Source organism: Protopterus annectens, chromosome 5.part0, assembly GCF_019279795.1.
Source record: "Protopterus annectens isolate FY-2018-M chromosome 5.part0, PAN1.0, whole genome shotgun sequence".
Taxonomy (NCBI): Eukaryota; Metazoa; Chordata; order Ceratodontiformes; family Protopteridae; genus Protopterus; species Protopterus annectens.
The window spans coordinates 808,488,588-808,508,610 of record NC_056735.1 but is presented as its reverse complement, the minus strand read 5'-3'; the positions used below and the strand labels follow the sequence as shown (position 1 = coordinate 808,508,610).

The 20,023-nt window shown below is 38.1% G+C and overlaps 1 protein-coding gene across 1 annotated transcript in view; it reads right to left on the bottom strand.

Moving 5' to 3' along the window:
* LOC122802843 (high-affinity choline transporter 1-like) overlaps positions 1-20,023 on the bottom strand; it is a 526,136-nt gene that overhangs the window by 291,060 nt on the left and 215,053 nt on the right. Inside the window, exon 5 of the mRNA XM_044072630.1 lies at positions 11,201-11,349. Within this exon, the coding sequence (XP_043928565.1) occupies positions 11,201-11,349 (149 nt within the window). The remainder of the gene's footprint in view (positions 1-11,200; positions 11,350-20,023) is intronic.

Here is a 20,023-nt window from a genome sequence, read left to right as displayed (position 1 = left end):
TTGCTTCCCTATGTGTTGTAGGTCTTGACACTACATCCCATTAATTACTTACTAACTCCAAGGTGACATACCCTTAGAGTGCATGTTCTTTTCCTAAGGCTGTGTAAGCTCACAGTTAGAAAATACTAAATGTTTTCAGTCATTAACTCTACTTTGGCAAAAAGGTGATCACTGACCATAAAAACACTGAGTTTGTAAAGGTGTACCCAGCTCTACAATGCATGCCACTGGGATTCATAGAAATGTGTTTGTTTATTTACTTTCTTAATGTGGTTGGAGGCTGGTTCATGAAAAGCAAACAGGAACTTGAGATAATACAAAAACATTATTTAAATTTAAACAGCTATCAAGATCTACAGTAGAGAGACTATGATACGTTTATCTGCACTGGCAATTTCAAAGTAGATAGTGTTATACATATCTACATTGTTAATTCAACTGTACTCATTGATTTGCAAATAGGACCTTAAAATCAAAGTTGGTGCTGGAAAAATAAGTTATTTCTTCTCACATGAGCGCTTTCTTCACATTGAAAATAAAAGTACGCAATTGTTCTTAGTAAAAGTCTGTGTACAGCTAAAGGTAACCGTGTGTCACATGTATGTTGCGATGAGATTTGAAATCTACATATACAAAATTGAACTTAGGTGACTTGCTAGTTTACTATTCATTGTATTAGGAAAATAATCCTGTATTGAAGCCAGAGGATTTGTATTAGGCTGAGAGCTACTGCAGAAGTTTTTTTCTTGATTTTTTTTTTATTAAAGTCAGTCTCCTCATTTCTGGTGATACTCTATTCCTTGAGTCAGGTGTTAGCCTAGCAAACTTTTTTCTCTTAATACCTTGACAAAAGGAGACATAATTAAGCTTATAGGATCTTAGGAAGATGAGCAAAATTATAATCAATATTTCTGTGTTAGAGCTTGTGAGCTAAATATGAAACTAAGTTGAAGTTTAATCGAGTTCAGTAAAAGTGCTGCCATTTCCATTAGGTCAACTAAGCCCTTCAAGTGAAGAACAATGATGTTTGGTTGATCTATCAAGTACAATGAATCTGCGTATCATATTGACTGCTATCGAGCATGCTTATGCGCGCTATGATGGCTTTAGTGCTACAACTGAAAAACAGCAGTCTATTTTATACATTATCATCAGGACTGAAAATCCTTTTGAGGCTTCCATATCAAGGAACTTGTATTATTCTTACCCATGTTTTAGCTTTATGAGAACATACTGTGATTTCTATGTTGGAGATTGGTGAGGCAATGATAATGTCCTTGGCGTAAAGAGTAAACTTTAGTTTGTTGAATTCACATGAGGTTATTTATAAAGATTGAGAATAGTAGGGAACAAAAAACAGACCGTTGCTGGTTTCTAGATGGCAATGTTTCATTGTCATAGTTAATACTGCCCACTTGAACAGGGAATGTTCTGTTTTGTAAATATGTTGGGAACTGTTACAATGCTGCTCACTCAAGCCAAAGTCATATTAGGTTTTAACTAACAGTGAGTGATTTACTATTTCAAAGGCATGGTTAAATCTATAAATTTGAGATTTGGCTTTTCACCATTGTATGATAAATGTTATTAGCCACTGTGTGAACGGTGTTTTGTGTATAATATTCATCTTAAAGCTATGTTGCTTTTAAGATAGGTGATCATACTTAGAGATATATTCCATTAACTGGTTGGAGAGTAGCTTCTCCAGAACCTTTGTGGCAAGACCATAACATGATAGCTGGTCTTTATTCTGGAGACCCTTTAGGACTTTTTTGTGTGTGTGTGTGTGTGTGGGGGGGGGGGGTACTCTATTTTGACATATTTCTAAATGTAAGAAATAGTATCTTTGTTAAGGGTTATGCTGATTATGGTACCTAGAGGTATGGAAATATCATAGGAGGTTACTAGGCTAATGGCCCTGGGGCCTTTAAAAGCCTAGCCAAGTTCCAGCCCTTTCCCCTAGAGTGTCAATGTTTCAAGCAGAGCTAAATCAACACCTGTGGCCCATATCCAGGAGGGATGCAGGTAAGACCCCTGAGGTGAATTTACGGTTTCCCATCCAATCATCCAAATTACACTTAAATAGGGTCAAAGAAGGACTCTACTTCACCTGAATTGGAAGTTTGTTCCAGAGGAGAGGTAACCTTTAGGAAACAAATCTCTCTGTCCGACAAGTCCTGTTGATGTCACATACTAGGTTGAGGCCTCTAAAGTGGGTGCATCGAGTACCATTTGACTTATGGATGTGCAACATTTCCATTAAAGCAGGATCTGCGAGTTCTTTAAATGCAAGGCACAGATCTCCTCTTAGTAGTCTGTCTGACACAGAGTATAAAGACAGTGATTTCAGTCTGTCAACATAAGACATGTGCTGAAGGCCTTGAATTTTTTTGTAAGAAACCATTGAGGTATCTCTACTTGCTGCAAGTGCCTGGAACAGTACATACTAAAGGGAGCATTGTACTCCATTATTGGCCTGATGAGGGAAGAGTACGGGGAGTTATGACCTCTTTTTTTTTTTACGGAAGCAATGCCCTCACTTATGTGATGAGCAATGTAGAAAGTCCTTCTTTCCACTGTAGAGATGATGCATTTTTTTGCATTTAGTTTGACTTTGGCACAAATCATTGGTCTGTGTTAGACTTTGTAGGATGCCAGCATTGCTTGGAGACTCTATGACCACTCCTAGGTTGGAGTCATCTGCAAATTTTGTCAGTCTTATACCTTTTGTTTTTGCCTGTACACCTGAGAAGTAGATTCCAAATAATAGGGGCCCCAGCACTGAACTCTGTGGAGCACCACTGGTTAAGGGTCTGCTGGTGGAGGTTGAGTCCCCTGTTTTGACTGTGTGGGTTCTATCGGTGAACCAGTTTGCAACCCACCTGACAATATATGGGTTAATCCTCAGCTGAGTGACTTTATCAATGATGCCTGAGTGGGGAATAGTATCAAACGCCTTAGCTAAGTTTAAGTAGGCCATATGCACAGATTTACCTTCATCCAGGGCTTTTTTAACCATCTCAAAGAAGTCCACCAAGTTCAATAGGCACAATCTCCCTTTCATGAAGCCAAACTGGGTTGGGGCAAACTTTTGGAGGTCTCCTATATCTTTGTTGATAAGGTCCATGATGATTCCCTCCATAGCCTTGCAGATAGGGCTGGTCAGGCTTATGTGTCTATAGTTCCCAGGGCCAGCAGATTCTCCCCCTTTATGTAAAGGGATGATGGTAGCATTCTTTTTATACTGCAGAGAGCTAGCCAGTGTTTAGACTGTGGTTAAAAAGAGTGCTCGGTGGTATAGCTAAATCCTGTTTTAGTCCATTAAGAATGCAGTCAAGGATGTTATCAGGTCCCATAGAGGTTGTGTTTTTGACTTTGAAAAGAGTGTTTAAGTCCTGTTCCCTAGAAATAACAGGTGGAGCACATGTGGTAGGGATGCTTTTGAGTATATGTGGCTGGGACAAGGGAGAAAACTGACCCTATCTGCTAGCAGGTTGGCTATTTTCACAGGTTCAGTTTATGTTGTGCCATTAACAACAAGTTCTGTGCAAATCCAGGTTTTTACTTTAAGGTTATGGATGTAGCTAAAGAATGCCTTATGGTTACCCATTGCTAGGGAGGCTAATTTGGATTCATAGCTTTAGATTAGTCTACAGGGTGTCTTATTTGCTTATTTAAGCAGAGGAGGGAGTGTTTCTAATTATGAGTGCATTCCTTCCTGCTCCTGGACAGCAATTTCTTTATCCTTTTGTATAACCAGTTTATGGCAGATGTCCACCAGGCAAGTTTGTTCTTTTTTGTAGCTCTTACTTTGATCTTATCTGGTACAGCTGAGTCAATGCAATTGTATAGATGTTATATAAAGCATTAGTGTATATCCCAGTAAAAGTGTTCTTCTCAACAGTGGGGACAGGAGCTACAAAGCTATTAATGCCATCTCATGATAGGTTGTAAATTGGCTTTGAAGAAGCTTTTTAGTCTAGTTTCTGCTGCGGGTGACTCAGATGTAATTGTTACTTCTAATGTAACTAACTTATGATCAGATCTCACCAGGGAAGGCTGTACACTTGGGTGGTGCAACGGTCACCCATTTTAGTGAGTACCAGATCCAGAATATATGAGCCCCTTGTGGGAGGGTCAACTAATTGGTCCTGGACACTGGAGTTGACAAAATTCAAGAACCTTTGGGTGAATGCATTAGTACACGTATAATAGTACAGGTATAGTTTACCCAATCTATGGATGGGTATTTAAAGTCTCCCATCACCAGGGTGTTTGGTTGTATCTTGAGTGACTCATGTAGATCCAAGTAGGCAATGTGTATACATCATGGTTCATGGAGAGGGTCCTATAGCTAGCAATAACTTTGAGAGGGGTCTTGCCTGTGGTCAATTGCACCTGGAGTAGATCAAGGGAGTTGTTCTTTTCTAAAATCCAGCTATCTTGTGTTGGAGAGGGCCTGCTTGCACCCTTGTGGCAGGAGTGACCAGTCAAGGACCCAGCTGATTCAAGGTGGTTGGACCAGGGCTCAGTGTTGAACTTTCCAACTGGTTAATTGGTTTAAAAAAGTTTCTCTTAGCTGCTATATATGCCCCGCATTTGTGTGGGTTTGCACTTGCTTTAACCGAGCTACACAAGATTTGGCAACCAGCCGCAGTAGAGGACTTCACTATATTTTATTGCTTACATCAGCTAGCTTAATAGACTGTGGGTGTAAATGTGGATATTTACCGAATGTGTGAATATATTATGTAATGTGGTGCCACTGATACTGTCTAGATCATCTTTTACAATATGTTGTGCTGGACAGTGCCAGGGCTTTTTTTTTGTGATGGTATGTGCCAGTACACCATACAGGCACCTCAGCCACAGTAGCAGCATTCTCTCCTTTAAGGAGAACAATGCATGCATTGTATGCCAATGGAGATGTAAAAACATGAGGAATTTAAACTAGCTATTCTGAGAAGGTGAGAGTGTATGTTTGTGTGTGCATGTGTGTGTGTGTGTGTGTGTGTGTGTGTGTGTGTGTGTGTGTGTGTGTGTGTGTGTGTGTGTGTGTGTATGTATGTGTGTATGTGTGTGTGTGTGTGTGTGTGTGTGTGTGTGTGTGTGTGTGTGTGTGTGTGTGTGTGTGTGTGTGTGTGTGTGTGTGTGCATGTGTGTGCGTGTATGTGTGTTTGTAAAGTAAGTGAATGAGTGACAGTGTGTGTGTGCATGTGTGTGTGTGTGTTTGTTTGAATGTGTGTGTGTGTTTGTAATTTAGACTAGTGGTTCTGTTTGTTTCTGTATGAGAGAGAAGGTGTGTGCATGTGTGTGTATGTATGTAAGTTAAACTAGCTGCTCAGTTCTATGCATGATAGTGTGTGTGTGTGTGTGTGTGTGTGTGTGTGTGTGTGTGTGTACATGTGTGTTGCTCTATGAGAGAGAAGGTGTGTTTGTGTTATTGTGTGAGAGAGTAGATGTGTGTATGTTGTTGTATGACAGAGAAAGTGTGCTTGTGTTGCTGTGTGAGAGAGTAGATATGTGTGTGTGTGTGTGTGTGTGTGTGTGTGTGTGTGTGTGTGTGTGTGTGTGTGTGTGTGTGTGTGTGTGTGTTATAATTTAAACTAGTAGTTCCATTTGTTTCTCTGTGAGAGTAAAAGTGTATGTATGTATGCATGTATGTATTTATGTAATTTAAACTAGCCGTTCTTTTCATATGCAAGCTAAAGTATGTGTTTGTGTGTGTGTTGCTGTGTGAGAGATTAGGGGTGCATGTGAATATCTATCAATCTCTTAAGTGCAAGAAATCTGGACAAAGCCTGACATAATGGGGTGACAAAAATAGGGACAGCATTTAAATATTGTTCTTACCAACTTAGAGAGTTGCTAGAATAATAGCATTTGTGTTAATATGCATTTCCTGAAGAATATGAAGTCTGAAACTCACATGAATGTCATTATTTAGTGACAGCAGTCCTCAGATCTTCCCAGTGATTTGCCAGAAAACCATAACTTTGAGGAACAGTCCAAAAATATAAGGCAAAAATCTGTACATTCTGTGAAAATATGGACAGCTGAGAGATATGTGTGTGTGTGTGTGTGTGTGTGTGTGTGTGTGTGTGTGTGTGTGTGTGTGTGTGGGTTGCTGTGTGAGAGAGAGAGTAACTGTGGGTATGTTGCTAGACAGAGTATGTGTGTGTGTGTGTGTGTGTGTGTGTGTGTGTGTGTGTGTGTGTGTGTGTGTGTGTGTGTGTGTGTGGTGCTATGCATGAGAGAGAGAGAGTAAGTGTATGTGTGTTGCTGTGTGTGTGCACCTCTCAACCTCCAAGTGAAAGAAATCAGGGCAAAGCCTGACATAATGGGAGGACAAAAATAGGGACACATTTTAAATATTGCTCCTATAAACTTAGAAGTTGCTAGAATAACACTAGTTGTGTTAACATGCATTTTCTGAAGGATATGAAGTCAGAAACTCATCTGTATGTCATTATTTAGTGACTGCAATCCTCATATCTTCCAGTGATGTGCCAGAAAGCCACAAATTTTATGAGAAACAGTCCAAAAATATGAGGAAAAAATTTGTACAGTTTGTTAAAATCTGGACAGTTGAGAGGTATGTGTGTGTGTTGCTGTGAGAGAGAAGGTGTGTGTGTGTGTGTGTGTGTGTGTGTGTGTGTGTGTGTGTGTGTGTGTGTGTGTGTGTGTGTGTGTGTGTGCGTGCGCTCGCACGGGCGAGCATGTGTGTGTGCGAGTGAGTGTGTGCATGTTTTTCTGTGTGAGAGGTATGGTATGCAATGTTCTAGTTGGGGGGCAGGTTAGTCAATTAACTAGAGCAGACTTGACCCTGTAACTTGGTTACAGGAGGCAAGCACCTGAATCCTTTATACCAACTACCAGACTGTTGAAGGAATTGTGAGCTTCAGTGGAGACAAGAGCCTGAATACTTTACACCAGCTGCTAGACTATTGACAGAACTGTGAGTTTGAGTTTCAGTACATTTTCAGGGAATAATGAGTTTCAGTGCATTTTCAAGGGATTCAGTTTCAGTGCATTTTGAGTTTCACAGGAAGAGAAGTTTACTGTTGCTTATGCTAAGTAGGTTTCTAATGAGTCAGTTTTCTGTTTTGTTCAGCAAATTGCAGTCACTGTTTATGCTGTAGAATTTGAAAGCAGTGTTAATAGCATAATTACTTTTTGTTGGCTTGTCAGTCATTCCCTATTGCAATATTAGCAGCTTGCCAATTTTTTTAGTGTAACACAGTATAGGCAATTCATTCTTCAAGGGCAACAAGCACTGAATTTATAATAGAAACACTGACATATAATGTTGTTTGCTAGCAGCAACACCTTTATTACAGATCTTTTTAATGTGGAATTATTCGGATGACTTTTACTTCTGTGGATATTGTGCTTATTGACTGATATTGATGGAATGGAATGGCAAAAGTTTGAGTGGCCTTTTATGGTTGAAATTTTCTGAAAGTGGTAGTTTATAATTATTGGTTCATACATTTTGCTTCATTGCTTACTGGAAGAATGTTCAAAATTACAAATTTAAAACACATTCTAACATGTGGTGCTGTATTATACAGGGAATATAATTTAATACAATAAGGAAGATGGATCAAAGAATACATGCATGTATACATGGCCCTAAAATGTGTGCAAGGAGCCTATGGTTTGAAAACAGCCCAAAGGTAAACTTAATCCTCCATTGGCCAGATGCATTTTCTTTGAATGTGGCCATTAATGCTGTGTCAATGAATGTGAGCTTTAATGACAGAGAAGTTTACTGCTCATGCTAAGTCTGTTTTCATTGTGAGATTGTATTCATTAGCAAATGGTTATCAGTGTTTGTTTTATTTTATTTCAATATCTGTAATCATTGTAAATGTAAATAAGAAAACAGTATGCACACTGATAGGTTTAAGCTGTGTTTATGGTAACTGGACAGAAATAGACAAGTGATGGAGCACTAGAATGGTTGGGCAAGGGGTTGCTGTGGGGGGTGGTGGATGCAGGACATTATATCCTTTTTACTTCTTAGTCTAATTAACCTCTTATACCACTGATCTGCAAGGTTTGTACCTGAATGTAGAGCATATAAAATGTCCTTCATCTCAAAACTCTGTCTAAATCTTCCTACCTTTCGTTTCATAGGTTACTTCATTATTATTATTATTATTATTATTATTATTATTATTATTATTATTGTTATTATTATTATTATTATTACTATGTCTGCAATGTATGCATATGCAGAATGTCATAAAGGGTGCATCTCTTGTGATTTATGGTCAACGATTTCACAAATTGCAAAATCATGGAACTTTTATTCACTTTGTAGTGGGAGGGTGGCTTAATGGCTAAGGTGTTTGCCTTACAAACACAAGGTGCAGGGTTTAAGTCTCACAAGGCATAATTGGCTAGGCTTAAAATGGCTTGCAAGGGTAGTTAGTTTAGTACTAAACTAGTTAATTACACTGTGCGTGCAATCAAAGATGGAAAGGAGAAAGGGTATTAGCACACCCCTTCAAAAAGTGCACAAATAAACAATTATATTAACTCAAGGATAATGCAGGTAAGTTTTGGGTCTATACTACATCATCGAACTCACAGGAGTTTGAACGATGTAATATCGAACCATGAAGTTCAAAACCCAAGGATTACGAAAACACAGAACAGCGATTTATTCTCCCAGGGGAAAAAAATTGCTGCTCTGGTACAAAAAAAAAACACATGTACTCTTTAAACATAAACTAAGGTGGGGAGCTTCACCCCCCCCACACCCCCAACATACTTAAATATACCAACTCCAAGATCGCACCACAGTGGAGAAAATAGCAAAGCTGCGAAAACTGCCCACCAAAAAAAATCTGTGTGCCGTGGCTTCGCTATTTTCAGATTTCAAACATTTCGGTTTGATATTGCAACGTTCGACTCCTGTGAGTTCGACGTAATACAGATCTGAAAATTTTAAGATTATTATCCACTATCATCCTTAATAATTTGCTGTGAGAAGTGACTTCAATTGTTATCTTATTAAGAGAGAAGATTTTATTTATTTATTTTTTCATGAAAGAGGATTTGGAGAAAAGAAAAGTTTTTTTTTTTTCTTTTTTGCGGGGGCTTGACCCAAATGCAACGTATGCATATCGCCACCTTTTAGTTTGCAAAAAAAACACTGGACAGTGCTAATATATTTTAGAGTCAATGGATTTTTTTTTTTTTTTGTGGTTTAAATAAACAGGTGATGATAACTGTATTATAGTCACTGAAACTGTCAGAGAAAATTACTGATTGCTTACATTTGTCAAGAAAGTTGTTAATTATTACATAAATAATGACTAAGGTGCTTGTAAGCATATAATGTCTAGTGTGTATTTTGACAAGCTGTGTCAAACTGAAATTGGATATCATATATATAAATCATATCTAGTGTTTTGTTACATGGCATGAATTGTACATGTTCGATTTTCATACCATTTTTAAAACCAATGAACTATATACCTCTCAAATGGTCTTAACGTAAATACTAATACTTGAAATTTTGGTCTGCATCATGACAGGGTCCCAGGACTAGTTCATGATCAAATTAATGAATTAATATATTCATTCAGATCTGTAGCAAGAACTCACTTGAATAAATCATAATACTGCCATGATGGCATAATAGAGAACTTCACTATATTTTATTGCTTGCTGTCCTAGATAGAATGTGCAACAAGGGCAATAGATACCCAATAAGTTCGAACAGCTCTGTTATTGACATATCATTCCATTCCTGCCATCCCTGCATGCTAATATTCAGCATATACATAACATTTATACTGTGACCTCCCACCACATATCCTGTGCTAGTATATGCAGCATAATTAGCTACCCCCAAGTTTTCCTCAGGTCTGTATGGTTCTAATATAACATAATGCAATCTATCCCTTCTCTGTCTCAGTACAATCTCCTGCACGTCATAAAAGTAAAACATCTCAGTCCCGACCCCAGCATAGTTTTAAGTATTATATAATAGTCAACACACCCAGAAATGACCAGTCAACTGCAATGGGCTTATGTATTTTATGAGAAATAATATTAATTTCTGCCAGACATTATCAATATGGAAATAGAAGTTTCAGGAATATCATTATATTACCGCTGTGTAAGCAGAGGGATTCATTATAACGTGAGTAATATTTAGGCCAAAGCCAATAGTGACAGTTGTCATGAAACATGATACTACACATTCCTAGTTTATGCTAAGAACATATAGCCTCCCACACAGAAATCTTTCACTGTACTTTAAAGTGTAGGGGTCAACTATATCACCAGCAACCCACAATTTTGTAGCCACACAACTGGCCCCTTCATTATCCTAGGCTCTGGCATTCTGAATCATGCAAAGCCACAATGTAAAGGGTATATGCATGCTTCTATACACTCCAATTGACCAAATTAATCTTTCTTATTACTAAAAACTTTTACCCTTGACAAAATCTAAAATCACTTGTACTTTATAAAGGAAATTTATAAATTCCATCTTATACCTGGCATACAACACATCCTTGGAGCCTGCTGTAATGGACCTTTTGCATATCTGCAAAATGAACAGCACCAAAATTACTAGATCTAAGAATTTAAATCTTGCTTGCAACTTAAGTAGGATATGTTGGAAGGACAAGTATTTATCTCAGAGAATCTCCATTCCCAGGAATAGGCTTCTTGTCAATGTGAAGCAGACCCCTTCCCTAATCCTATTGTAGTGCAACCTGGACTAGTGGATAGGAAATTGTAATTTCACACCTGGTCTGACACCTATGTCTCTGATGGACAGAGGCAGCCCAGCCATTAAATCATGCCCTAACATACACCTCTTAAAATAACTTCTAATGCACAATAACTCATAAGATACATTTGGGTTGCATGTCTAGACTTATAAAGACCCCAGTGGATGTTAGACTAATATATACCTATGAAACTATGAGACTTTTCTGTGCAGTGAAACAGCTGGAAGAAAGCCATCATTCTTAGGATGTATTTGTGTATAATGCAATGTGATACTGTACCCAAGAAAAGCATCATACATTTTACTTACAGACTAGAATAATTTGTCCTACTGAAATCACATATTTTCGAGTCTTGGTTAATTGTTTAAATATTATTATAGTAGGTCTGATAGATACTCATGCACATTTAGAAGCTTGAAAAAATTTAAGTTGCTTACCATACAAATGATCATAAAGATAAGCTGTATTACATCAGTATATGCCACAGAATACAGACCACCGAGCAAGGTATATACCACAACCACACAAGTGGATAGGATAATGCATACAGAAGGCCTGAGATCCAAGATAACACTCATTGTTGATCCTGAAACAGAGAAAACTACATTGTTAATTTATGCAATATATTATGTTTGAAAATAAAAGGAAAATATCAAATTATCTTAACATTTAATAACTACATTGCCTCCTTTATTAATGCATTCTGTACAACATGATTATTCCTATCATCAACAGTGCAAACTCTTGCATTATTTTTTTTTAATATCAGCATTTTTAACATGCGATGATGATAAGGTGACATACACGCGGCTTTGTCTATAATTAATTTGAGTCAAGTATAATTGCTTAATTATAAACAAGTTGTCAGCATTTGCAGCTTAATTTAGTTTTGAAATTATATTTGCATGCACTGTAGGGCAATGACATAAAATAAAAATAATGGAACAAAATTCAGGCACAGCAAAGGTCTACTGGATGGATGGATGGATGGATGGATGGATGGATGGATGGATGAATATATGGATGACATAAAAGCTTTTTTTTATTTTATAGTTGTAGAATTCATTGCATAGGCTTTTAATTACTTTGCAGATATGTAACAAAGTCACTCATCATGGCATGTAAAATACATAGGCATGACAATGTACATATGCAAATTAACAAAACCTGATGGTATGATTATTTATATGCTGCTTATTTTGGTTTGTTACAATCATAAAATCACCATTGCTGTGAGGGTGCAACTTTTCTCCCTGTTTTTTTTCATACAAAGTAGCCTTTGGTTCAGGTGGACTAATCCAATAATCAAAAAAATTAAAAATTAATAAATAAATATATATATGCTCCAGACGTATGTCTTTGTAATGTGGGACATGAATAAACACACATGAACACAGGCAGGACATGCAGACTCCACACAGAAAGCACTCCAGATGAGAATCGAACCAGAGAACCTCTTGCTGTGAGGTGACAATGCTACCGCTGCACCACTGCGCCACACACACACACACACACACACACACACACACACACACACACACACACACACACACACACACACACACACACACACACACACACACACACACACACACACACACACACACACACACACACACACACACACACATGTTTTGCAATTATGCATGAAGCATGTAACACTCACCTATAAAACATTTTGATTTGCAGAAATAGTACTAACTAAGACACTAAACAATGAATCATGAAACACTGAGATGCAATATAAATTTCTTTGGAATCAACTTCCGGTGTTGTCATTGACATAGTGGCAGCTTAATGCTTCTGATTAGATTCTCCTTTGACAATTTTTAGTAATCAATCATCTTTTCTATCAAACTCTGTTGTTACCGCTTCTTAGGTGATATTTTAATGAGCAGCTGCAACTTCTTGGGGAGCTTACTTTGTGGAAGGCATCTCAAAAAAGGGAGAATTAATAAGTATTCCAGACTTGCAAACCCATGTGAGAAGCAACACACTTGTTCTACAATGTTATCAGCCGGGTGTCAGACTTCTACTTGCTTATCCAATATGGATTCTGTGGATAGAAAAATGGACTTACGAATAGTCGAGATATGAAAAATTAACAATACACTTGTGGATTGCATCGCTCATTACAATGCAAGAATAAAAGATATTGAAACTGTGGTTAGTGAGCATTCTGGTCAACAACTACACCAAGAATCAGAACATAAGGAGTTGCAGAATGTATTACAAAATTCTGAGTGCAGAATTCAATATGAGGAAAATAAAGTCATTGATCTGTAAGACAGAGAATGCAGGAACAATCTTCATTTAATAGGAATTCCTGAAAATCTGTGCAAACTTTATGGGTACTAAGTTGTCTGAATGGACTGTTGTGCCTTTACATATTGGACCTTCTATTCAAACCAGATGAAAAACCCCTCTCAGAATTTTAAAGATGATATATTTATTCATCATTTAATTGCTTTCCTTTAGCTAACATTCTAGTATCCCTCTTTGTCAAGAAAACAGTTTATGATCCTTCAGTATTCCACAATTATCTGATAGCAGTGTTGTATATTTCCAATCAGAACTTCTTATTTTACAAGCAAATTAGTTGTGCTTTTTATGAAGTTGCCACATATCACATTTATATCAGAATCCTGACATAGTTAATTACTTTCTTGCTTACTATAATATTCTTGGAAGGTGCTCAAGATGACCTTTTTTCAAAAACTGATTTCATATGTCTATTCTCTAGCCACTTTCTGAACTGCAACGCCTGTCCTTAACCAGTAGTTTATTTGCAAACAATCTATCAGGAGTTTCAGTAACAAGCCCATAAATTACATATGAACCACATTATGATAGTTTACACTCATGGATCTCTTACAACAGCAGCACACCAGCTTTCAGAATCTCAGCAGCACTTGTGATGTTTATCAAAATTACATCCTTCTGATTCTTTCACCTGGTTAGCATTAAATAGTGAGTCATATGCAGATAAGAGAACCTTACGCAGCTGAGCCATACTGAGCTGCGCACTATTTGTAGAAAGAACATTCTCCTTCTCCACTGCAGTTTCTTCTCAAAAATCCTTCACTTGGTGCACTGCAATTTTCTCTTCTTCTTCTTCTGCCATTTTTAAAATGGCTAATCCAGTATATTACGGTACTGGTCTCTTTATCCTCTTCTTATTTTATAATAGGTGCTTCAGAAACCTCGGTTTCCACATTCTTTTCTGGAAAATTTTCACTATCTGGGAAGTTGTCAGGCTTCTCCATTAGGAAGCCATCCTCCATCTTGGACATTCTCAAACAGGAAGCTCCAACCACAGGAAGATGGGGAATGGTAATAGTCATACAGTACAAAGTGCAAAAAATGTTAGTCATTGATACATGGCACACTTTTTCAAGGTGCCATGGTACAAGTGGTTTAGGAATTACAGACAAGGCAAGGGATGGAGGGTATGTAAAATTCTTCATAATTTACCAAGTACCTTATTGTTAGGGGACTTCAACTACTCAAAGATTAACTTGCACACTTATATCACTAAAAATTTATATACTCAACATTTCTTAGACTTTGTCCAAGCCATTGTTGTGGAGCAGATTCTAAAACTACATAATAGATGCTTTAATATAATTGACCTGGCCTTTAATAACCCAGCCTCTGCCAGTATTCACTCATCTCCTTATCCCTACTTAAATCTGACCAAAAGTCAGTCATCTTCTCTGTCAAGCCTGGTGGTACCATCCCACCACAAAATTAACTGGTCTATGGATTTCTGCAGAGCAAATCTAATTCAGCTTTCAGAAGACACACAAAATTCCCCCAAATCCTCTCAAATGAACTCGGCTGAGAGGGCTGACACATTCACTTCTAATTTCTATTAGTAACAGCTGCATAAAAGTCAGTACACATCTGACTTAAACATAATGGCAAATTGAGGAGTAAACTTCTTTGGTGGAACGCTCATATTAATAAACTGTATAGCAAAAAATTAAACTAATGAGCAGTTGCACAAGATCACAATCTACTTATATCTCAACCTTTCTGAAACATGCAGGCAAGAAATGTGAGGCCATTATTAGAAAATGCAAAGCAAAGTATGCCCCTATGATCATTACAGATTCCAAAGCAAACTGCAAATCTTTCTTTCCACACTGATGAATCACCACTGAGCTCATCCATCATGTCAGATATTTTGATTCTAATGGTATAACCAATCTTCTAGTGAGTAGATTTAGTGTTGCCTCTACCATACTTACTTAAATTGTTGCACTCTGATATCCATGAAAATTTAGTTTCCACAGAAGTCACCTTTAAACAAGTCTTAGAAACACTGTGAAAGGTTTAAAACATACTTCCATGGGAACAGACAACATACCAAGCTGCATTCTTTTCAATGCCAAGTATGTACTTTCCAAAACTCTGCTTAAACTTTTCAGCCTTTGTCTATCCGCCCATCCTCAGAGTTTGTATTGTATGCCTGGAGAACAGCCACTGTGTCTCCACTACACAGGGGTAGGCCCTCTACATACTAGTTGATCATAGGCCCATCAACCGCACCAGCCTTATATGCAAAGCCACGAAATGTATTACAGCAAATCTTATTTCTTCAGACACAGAAAACTTAACTGATCTGGATGAAAACTTAGCTGATCTAGATATCAATTATTTTGTTCAACTTGTGCAGCTTTATTAATTTTTAAATACATTATACACAGGTATGCAGTCCTCTTGCATGATGCATCTAAAGCCCTCCAATAGCTGTCTCAATTTATTATAAATTATTATCTTATGTTATATTTACAACAAAAATCTGACCAGTTTGGATGCAGCAACATCTCCTCCCAAACCACTTATTCTTAGGAAGCATATTTATTTAATGTTCAAACTAGTGTCGTCTGGGTGCAATGAAGTTCAGTTCTTATCAAACCTCAACTATTCATATCTTCATTACTAACATAACTTCTTCTGTAGCCTTTACCAATTGCCCCCAATTTTATTTTCTATAGTGTACCTGGTGGTGACTTCACAACATCTAGTTTGTTTTCTTAATTTACTTCATTAGTGCTCTGATATCCTGAACCATTAGTGGATCTTGATTCTTCAACTTTTTTCATCAGTTCCTTTTTCACCACTAATAAAATAAGAGAGATAAGGGCCTTCCTTGGCCCTCCGAAGTGAGGGGTGGTCAACATAATTGAAACATATATCCATTACTCTTAAAGAGCACTACTGCCCCACTATTGGTTTGATTAACTTTTCTTTTTCTTGGTTATAGAATTATATTTTTTGCATAAAAATAAAATATATATTTTCTAGTCACTTGCAATTCTATCTCCACATCTCCAGTACTTCTAATGTATGCCAGGAAACATTTTTTTGTAGTTTAGATGTGTATAAAAAATATTTCTGTAAACATTTCCAGCAAAAGTATCCTAAATCTATAAAGTTTTGTTGCACAATCTTATTCAAATTATATATTTCTGCCTCTTTACATACAATTATTTTTTTTGTAATGATAGGTCCTGTTTACTAGAAACTAGTAAGCTTCTTTGAAAAGGATATGGAGGCTGTGGACGGTGGTCACTCATTGCATCATGTTTATGTGGCCATACTGTTTTATCATAAAATGAATTGCAAACTGACTTTACAACCAATCCCAAGCTGTGAGCATTGTTAGTGCTATCCCATTGTCATCATCATCATTACCCCCCCCCATTCCCCTATTTTTCTCCATGGGGTCAGTGTGTCACATTGACTATCAGCATCTCTATAGATTCGTTGCCACTATCCTACCTTCTTTGGCAGTAATGCCTGAATGACACAGGTCTTCTCTCACACAATCCATTAATTGCTTGGTTGGATGCCTTTGTTTCCTCCTGCTATCTTTCTGTCTCTCATAGTTTCATAAGTGATTACTAGGCTTTCAGCCCAAGAGCCATTTTAAGCCTAGACAAGCTTACTTCAAATTTATGAAAATGTTGCAGACGTGTCAATACCCAAAGGAATTTTACTGATATGCATCAAATGTTCATAGGCTGTACCTGTCCACTAGAAACATACAAACCAAACCAGGGGTAAATTACCAATATCCCATCCATTGGTCCAAGTTATATTTGGGTAGGCTTAGGGATGAGCTTTGCTTCAAATGGATGGGATGCCTGTTCCAAAGAAGGGGTAATCTTTGACACATATACCTGTCCCTCCAACATGTCCTGTTTCTGTTGCAGATGAGGTTTAGGGCCTTAGAATGGGTATTTCTGATGTTTGTTTTGCAGCTGTGCAACAAGCCAGTGAGTGGGTGATCAGAGGATGCCTTATAGGCTAGGCATAAATTGCCATGCAGCAGTCTGTAGGAGACCAAGTAAAGGATAATGATTTGAGATAGTCTGCATATGACTTGTTAACTTCTTGTATTCTTTTTTGAGAAGAATCTCTGTAGTCTTTCAAGCTGTTGCATGTACCTGGTCAGGTACATGCTGACTGGTGTGTTGTACTCAAGGATTTGTCTGAAGAGAGCTGAGTACAGCACAGTAATGACCTAATTATTCCTAGTTAAGATGCCCTTACTTATAAGATTTGCAGCTTAGAAGGATTGTCTCATCACATTTCCTCACCATAATAGACATATGGTGATCAAAGATCAGGTTACTGTCAATCTGCATTCTCAGATCTATGACTATATGGTCTACTGTTAGGGTATATTATCAATATGGTACTTTCCATAGATGGTTTCCTTTCTAAAGGGTATTATTGCACATTTATTTCATTAAGTTTTAGTCCATGGTACTGGCACCAGTTGTTTGTCTGCATCAGACCATCTTGAAGGGTAACTGTATCCCTATGGGATTCAATAACCATGCATAGTTTCCAGTCATCTGCAGACATTGTCAGCCAGAAGACTTTGACATTTGTTTCAGAGAAGTAGATGCCAAAAAGGAGAGGCCACAGTTCAGATCCCTGTGGGCTATGCTTATAACTGGCCTATTCATGTAGATGAATTTCCCTATCCTAACTTCTATCCTGTCAGTGTGCCAGCTGCTATACCTTGGGCAACATATGGAGTACACCTAATTTTATAAGTTTATCTACAATGCCAGATGGGGGGTATTGTGTTGAACACCTTGGGCAGGTGGAGGTAGGCAATGTGTACTGTCTTATCCTCATCCATAGCCTTAGTGACCTTCTCAAAGAAGTCCATTGGGTTAATTGGGCAACCTGCCTTTGACAAAACAGAACTGGGTAGGTTCCAGTGTCTGTAGCTATGAAACTGTTTATCTGACCCATGATAATTCTTTCCATGCCCTTGCATATGAGACTAGTCAGATTTATGGGTCTGTAGTTCGCAGGGTCAATGGAAAGACCCCACCCTCTTTGTATAAAGGGGTAACAATTGCAGCTTCCATTTGTCTGCTATGAGTCCTGTCTGGAGGCTGTGGTTAAACTGAGATTCTAGTGGCCCTGAAAGGTAATTTATCATGCTATAAGACACCGTTGGATATTAGCAATGTTGTAAAGCAGTGTTCTTGGCCTTACAGAGCACAATGAGGACCTGCTCCTTAGAGATAGTCTGTGGAGAAATAGTGGGGGCATTTCCTGGGGATGACTGATGGTGATACGGGTGTAAAATGTGAGCTAAACTTATTGACCAGAAGATTTGCCATATCCTGTACATGTGGTTCCAGTCACTATTAGTCTGGCACATTATTGATACCTTTAATGTTGCAGACATAGCTGAAGAAAGCCTTATCTTTGCCATTAGCATGTAAGGCTATTTTTATCTCATATTTGGCTTTGATGGACTTGGTCATTCCCCTGAATTGCTTGCTCAGATTGCTGAAGGAGTTTGTACCTTGCTGGGCAACACCTTTCCTGTTTTTGCACATCATTTTCTTTCTTTTGTCATACAACCTATTGATACTGAGATTCCATCAGGGTGGTTTATTTTTAGAGGTTGCACTGTATTTATTTTGTGTAGAAACAGCTGTCACTATGAAGCAACAGGGTTGCTATGAACAATTCCAGATAGGCAGTGCTCTTATAGCTGGATGGGGCCTTGTAATGTTGCTAGACAGTGACATAGTAGGAGGTAGTTAACTTTGGAATATTTTTTAAATGTCTTCGGGTTAACTGAGGTACATGGCTTAATATTTATTTTCAAAGGAGACAGCTCATCATTCCTCCATGTTTTGTGAGGACCAGGTCAAGGATACATGTGCCCCTCATGTGTGTGCAGACTAACTGTTCCTGGGTGTTTGTGTTAGCAAAGTCCAGGAATCTCTAGACCTGCATGTTTGAGGTCATGTATGCTTCCAAGTTAATGCTGGGGTAGTTAATGTCACGCATGAGTATTGTGTTGGGTTGAATGAGGAGTGTCTGCAGTTTGTCATGTATGTGGTATGGGATTCCTATGTGATGACGAGGGACCTATAGCTTGCAAGGATATAGTATGGTACTTTACTTCTGGCAAGCTGGACATTGGGAAGCTCAAGTGTGTCATACTGTTTGATCAACCTTGAGGTGGCTTCATGTTTAACATAAATTGAGACTCCTCCACCTTTAGACCCTAACTGTGAAGTAGCTGGTCTAAATGTGCAGAAAGCATTATAGCCTTGCAATACCAGAGTTTTATCTGCAGCTTTCAACCAAGTCACAGTACCTGCACAGATGACAGCATTCTCTGGGATGGGTAGAGCTAGCTGGGATTAGTGTTTCGTGCTCAGATTCCTGGCAGTAACACCTTTAGATTATTCTAAATTAGTTTAGGTATGTCCATAGGTTTATCAGTTTAGCACAACATTAAAAAGGCACTATGAGGGTGGACAAAGTTTTAGCCGAAATTTGAAAACTTAGGGTGGGATTAGTTCAGATCATCCCTTTCAAAGCAGCATGGTCTATCTACTAAATCCTCCAAGGTAGACAGATATTGTATTCCTTTGGAGTGACACCAAAAACGAAGCCCAATTTTTAAAGTCAAATGCCTTCTGTTGGTACGGTGACATCATTCTTGGAGAAGGAAGAATGCTGCTTAATGCTAGACATGTACTGCCCTGGGTCACATAGTCCAAGAGCTCTATCATGTCTTTCTTTATACAGTCCAAGGAAGTAAGTTTTATGTCATGTACAGCCACATGGACTATGACAGAGTCATATTGGTACTTGCAATACAATGACTTAAATGCACGCATGATCTGGCAGATCCTGACCCTGACAGGCAGGTGAGCGTGACTGCCTCCTGCTTAGTCTGTTGAGTGGGACATCTGTGT